This window comes from Nannospalax galili, unplaced genomic scaffold (genome assembly GCF_000622305.1).
Source record: "Nannospalax galili isolate Female #2095 unplaced genomic scaffold, S.galili_v1.0 scaffold1224, whole genome shotgun sequence".
Classification (NCBI taxonomy): domain Eukaryota; kingdom Metazoa; phylum Chordata; class Mammalia; order Rodentia; family Spalacidae; genus Nannospalax; species Nannospalax galili.
Window position 1 is genome coordinate 13833 of NW_008351701.1, and position 5511 is coordinate 19343.

A 5511-nucleotide genomic window follows, 5' to 3' on the forward strand; every position below is an offset into this window, starting at 1 on the left:
TAGCCATATGTAGTGCCACTCCTGGAATCCCAGCACTTGGGGGAGGGGAGCCAAGAGAATCAGAAGTTCAAAATCATCCTTGGCTAGAGACAGAATTTGTGGCCGGCCTCAACTATCAGAGACACTGTCTTAAAAAACCCTGGCATGTGTCTATAATCCTAGTACTTGGGACTCTGGGGCCAGAGGATTGCTGCAAATTTAAGTCTTTCAGGGCTAGTCTGGATGACAGAATGATACACTGTCTCAAAAAAAAAAAAAAGGAGGGGGGTGTATTTTGGGTGGTTCTCTAAATTGTGCTCCCTGAAGAGTAGGCCTTACCAGTGGGCCCTCTGCTGTTTGGTGGGTCTTGCCCAAACCAGTCAACTCAACAAATGCCAGTTAGCACCTACTCCTGCCCCCTCTTCAAATTTTTTTTCTAAAATTTTTATTTGTTTTGCATGTGTGCTCATGTGCCACAGTGTATGGTCAGAAGACAAGTTGTAGGCAAGTCGTAGACAAGTCAGTTCTCTACACCATGTGGCTCCAGAGGGTCAAGGTCCTCAGGTTTGATGGCAAGTGCCTTTAATGAACTGAGCCATCTCGCTGGCCCATTTTTATTTTTATTTATGTATGTATTTTTTGTCTTTTTTGAGACAGGGTCTCCTTGTAGCCCCAGCTGTCCAGGAACTCACTATGTAGACCAGGCTGGCCTCAAACTCACAAAGATCTGCCTGCCTCTGCCTCCCAAGTGCTGGGATTAAAGGCGTGTGTGGCACGCCTGGCTTTTTTTTTTTTTTTTTTTTTTTTTTTGAGGCAGGGTCTCTGCAGTCCAGTTTAGCCTGGAACTCACTACATAGCCCACACTAGCCTCAAATTCGTGATCCTCCTACCACAACCCCTAAATGCTGAGATTACAGGCATGAGTCACCATGCAGTTTACCTCCATTCTTAAGAATTTTCAATTTAGTGGGAGCAGCACTCATTTTAGTGTCACATAAGACACTAGTACAATTGGAATTGTACGAATGACTGAAAGTGCAGTGGGCAGCTGCTAACAGGAAGGTGCATGGTAATGAATGAAGAGAGGGCCCTGGCTAGTGCAGGGCTGGGAAAGGCTTTCCCAGGGCATGTTCAGTGGCTATGAAGGGTTTGTAGGAGAGCTACCTGATGTGCTGGTAGATGGCCGCAATGGGAGAGCCAGGTATGCCGGAGCATAGATCACAGGATGGGCATGGACAAGGCTGGCAAGGTCATTCACAGCCTCATAGGCAGGGCAGGGCTTTGGTGGTCACCCTAAGAACAGCAGGAAGCCATTGGAGAACTTAGGGAAGAGCTTACTGGTGAGTGTACTGTGGCTGCAGATTGAAGTGAATATGGGGAGAAGAGTTGGGAAACCAGACAGGATGTCGGATGAAAAAAGGTGGCTTGGACAGGAAGTGGAAGAGGAACTGGAGAGAAATAGATCAGGAAATCTTTTTTCCTTTTTTTGAAACAGGGTCTCCCTGTAGCCCCAGCTGTCCTGGAACTCACAATGTAGACCAGGCTGGCTTTGAACTCAGAGAGATCTGCCTGCCTCTGCCTCTGGAGTGCTGGGATTAAAGGGGTGTGCCACCACCACACCCGGCTCTGCTTTTTTTTAAAACAGGGTTTCCCTGTAACCCTGAGCTGGCTTGGAACTTGTTATGTACACCAGGCTGGCCTCCATTTCACAGAGATCTGCCTGCCTCAGCCTCCCAAGTGCTGAGATTAAAGGTATGCACAACCACATTTGGCTCAAAGAAATCTTTTGGAGGTAAAATTAAATGGACTCGGTGATGTATCACTGAGGAAGCTAAGGAAAGTGACTCCTAAGTTTCTGTCTTGAGCAGAAGACTAGATACCGTGGTGGTGCTGGGCAGCCCCAGGACCTGGTAAGACCCAAAGATGGTTACTTGGGAGGTTAGAGAGGCTGTTGGGGTAGCTTGAGGTAGGAGAGTAGAACACAAAATTTGATTTCCTACTATGGTGATTAGTTGCTGACATTCCATTCAGATAAAACTTTTTCAGGGTCAGAAGGAGGTCAGAATACAGGGCTCTATGGCTAAAGACTGAGAAAAAGGGTCAGATTGCACTAGCTTAACTCATACATTTTTTTTTTTTTTTGTCTTTTTTTTTGAGACAGGGTCTCCTTGTAGCCCCAGCTGTCCTGGAACTCACTATGTAGACCAGGCTGGCCTCAACCTCACGAAGCTGCCACCTCTCCTTAGAACTCTTTTGTCACCCCAACTTTCAGGCCAAGGGGAAGAAGGGCAGTTTTCGCTGCATCTCTAAGCCTTGGTTCACCTAAAAATACTTGTATGGGTGCATGCGAGTGTACGTGGCATGCACAGAGGCCAGAAGGTAGCAGTTGTCCTGCTCTGTCACTCTCCACCTTACTGCCTTGAGACAATTCATCAAGGGTGTCTGAACTTGCAGTTGTACTGGCAGCTAGCCCCAGTGATCCTCCTATCTACACACTTCCCAGCTCTGGGGTTACAGGCACGTGCAGCCAAGCACAGCTTTTTTTTTTTTTTTTTTAATATTTTATTATTTTTACATCTATGAGCCAGATTAGTGCCAGAGGAAGTCCACTGCCTTCTCCTGCTTCAGGCCTCATCCCTCCCCCTGAATTGTCCAACCACCCCAAGGCTTTCCTCTCTACAGCTTCGTTCATTCATCTTTTTTTTTTTTTTTAATGTGAATGCTGGGCTCCGAACTCAGGTGCTCATTCTTATGCAGCAAGTGCTCTTACCCACTGAGCTCTCTCCAGCCCCCCAAGGTGTTTTTTGAGCCAGTAATAGAGTCATATAGTTGGTGATTCATAACGTACAAAATATACAGTAAAAAAGTCTTTCACGTCTGCCTTTTAGGTCTTTTACCACTGATATTTATATGGTAAAGCTTCACTGCACCTTGCTTTTTTTCTACTTGTAAATGTATCTTAAGACATAGGTCCATATCTTAACTGAATTTCCTCATTCTCATTTATGACTATGTATTGCATTTTATATTTGTGTATAATCTCATGAGTATTTACTGATGGATATTTGGACTGATTCCAGTGTTCTCTACTTATAAATAATATTAAAATGAAGCCAGGCATGGTGGCACACACCTTTAATCCCAGCACTTGGGAGACAGGCAGGCAGATCTCTGTGAGATTGAGGCCAGCCTGGTCTACATAGTGAGTTCTAGGCCAGCTGGGGCTACAGGGAGACTCTGCCTCAAAAAGACCAAAACAAAAAACACATGTATCCCCACATGGCCAAAATGATAGATGTACAAAGTTTTCATATATATATATATATATGTAGTCTCAGAATTGGAAATTTCTGTATAGAGATTTATTTCATTTGTCTCAAAATTCACTCAGTATTTATTGAGTATGTATTATGTGCCAGATCCTGAGCCAGGTACCAAGAATCCAGCTTTGAGCAAGTCAGTTGTGATCCCTGCCCCTGTGGGATAGAATTATCCTCTACTAGGGTGAAGCATGCCTGGGCAAACATTGTAATAACATAATTGTGTATATGAGGAACTCAAAAGGGGGATCAGATAGAGAAGAAGTTGGAAAACGCTACTTTAAATAGCATCATGTGGTCAGCCATCGGGGACAACAGGAAGACTGGGACAGTGTGAACCCTGTGTCTATGGGGAGATGGGTTCAGGGTTTGTAAGGGAAGGGTGCCGCCAAAGGTAGGGAGGAGGCAGCGCAGTTGGTGATTGAGAGTGGAAGCAAGTGGGTGGGTAAGGAGGAGGCTGGTGGTGAGAGAGGAGAGTTAGGGACACTAGGACTGTAAAGGGCAACAGCTGTTTAGAGCTTCAGAGTGAATCTTCAGCCCAGTTAATTGAATAAGGAAAGAGGTCAGTCCCTATCTGGCCTGAGAGAGGTACAGGAGAATGGGTGAAAAGCCGTGGGAAGAGCCAGACGCCTATAGCAGAGCCTTCTATGTCTCTTCTGTGGCTCGGCAAAATGGGAACTCCCAAAATAAAGATGACATTGAAGGGCTCGGTCAGCTGGCTGTCTGGGCTGGCACAGAGAGAGTAGAGCTCTGCTGGACTCAGGCTTGGGATGGGCAGGAAATTGGGCTTGGAAACTCCCTCCTGAACTTTGTGATCCTCTTTCACCCTCATCCCTTCTGCTTCCCTTCCACAAAAGCCCATCTCTGTACCTATCCTGGGTCCTATGACTTTTCTCTCCCTCAACAGTCGGTTCCCGATTCTGGTCCCCGGCCCCCAGCAGCGCCTGCCCCCTTCCCACCGGGGCCCCCCATGATGCCACCACCCTTCGTAAGTTATATGTGTTTCCCTGGGCTTGGCTTTTCCAGCCTGCACCCCTAGCCCCCCAGCCTTTGCCCCTGCTGTGTTGCCAGCAGAGTTCTGTAACACACCTTTTTGCTGCCTTTGGAAGATGGGTGGTTTTGTTGAGCACTGGGGTTGGGCAAGCTGTTGTTAAGCTCTGGTCCATACAGTGACAGTTCCCCCTCTGTGTTTTTGTCCTTGGGATACAGTGGGGCTGAAGATAGAAGAAATGGAAGGGAAAATACCTCCAACAGCCTGAGGGATGGGGAGATTTCTTTCTCTTTCACTACTCCTTACCTGTGCTCTCTAAAAAGGGCTCTGAATTTGGGTGAGAATAGCATTGGTGGTCATGAGTTGGAGAGAAAGGGATGGGAGGCAGGAGACTGGGGACGCCTGCCTTCTCACTTCACTCTTGTGGGAATACAGCCACCTCAGTTTGGTGCTGTTCCCTTGCCCTTTCTCTCTCCCTTACCTACCTCTTTAAGAAGCTGTGTGCTTGCCATTAGGCCCAGAGAACTCCTCAACTGCTTGTCTTCCCAGAGATGAGGAGGGAGGCAGTTTTATGCCTTTTGCTTCTCAAATGAAAACCTTGGAATGGCCTCCAGGCCAGGGTGGAGGGCTGGGTAGGTGATAGGTGAATGTTTCCTGACATATCTTTTTAGCCTCAACAAGACAGTGTCCTCTGTTCAGTGTCTCTTTCTATCCTCATTTCCAGATGCCCCCACCAGGGATCCCACCTCCCTTTCCTCCGATGGGGCTCCCCCCTATGAGTCAGAGACCGCCAGCTATTCCCCCCATGCCTCCTGGCATCCTGCCCCCAATGCTTCCACCAATGGGGGCACCACCACCACTCACACAGGTAATTGTCTCTCTCCATGGGGGTCTCAGGAAACCTTGTTTAGGTGAGCAAGCCATGAAAGTGGGCATCTGGGCTTAGAAACTAGGGGAAGAAGGGAACTTTAGGTGGATTTGTCTGCTGAATGACTAAAGACAGCTCTCAGGCATGATGAGTGCCCAGAACTTAAAGATTGCTTGAGAAGGTGCCCCAGTTAAGGGTCAGAGCCCGAAAGCAATTGCTCAGGGAACCCCAACTCAAAGAGATCCTGCCTAGCCTCACACTGGTGGCTTTTTTTTTTTTTTTTTTTTAAATCAATTTGAGGCAGGGTCTTCCTGTAGCCCCAGCTGTCCTGGAACTCACCATGTAGACCAGAC

At 47.4% G+C, this 5511-nt stretch overlaps 1 protein-coding gene across 5 annotated transcripts in view; it reads left to right on the top strand.

Annotated features, from left to right (window-relative positions):
- The window catches only part of Prpf40b (pre-mRNA processing factor 40 homolog B), a 23170-nt gene that overhangs the window by 3481 nt on the left and 14178 nt on the right, over positions 1-5511 (top strand). For 4 of the 5 annotated variants that reach the window (XM_008848747.2, XM_008848746.3, XM_029553895.1 and 1 more), the window contains exons 2-3: positions 4207-4287; positions 5015-5158. In XM_008848747.2, the coding sequence (XP_008846969.1) occupies positions 4207-4287; positions 5015-5158 (225 nt within the window). The remainder of the gene's footprint in view (positions 1-4206; positions 4288-5014; positions 5159-5511) is intronic. The other variant, XM_008848748.3, reaches the window with a different exon arrangement.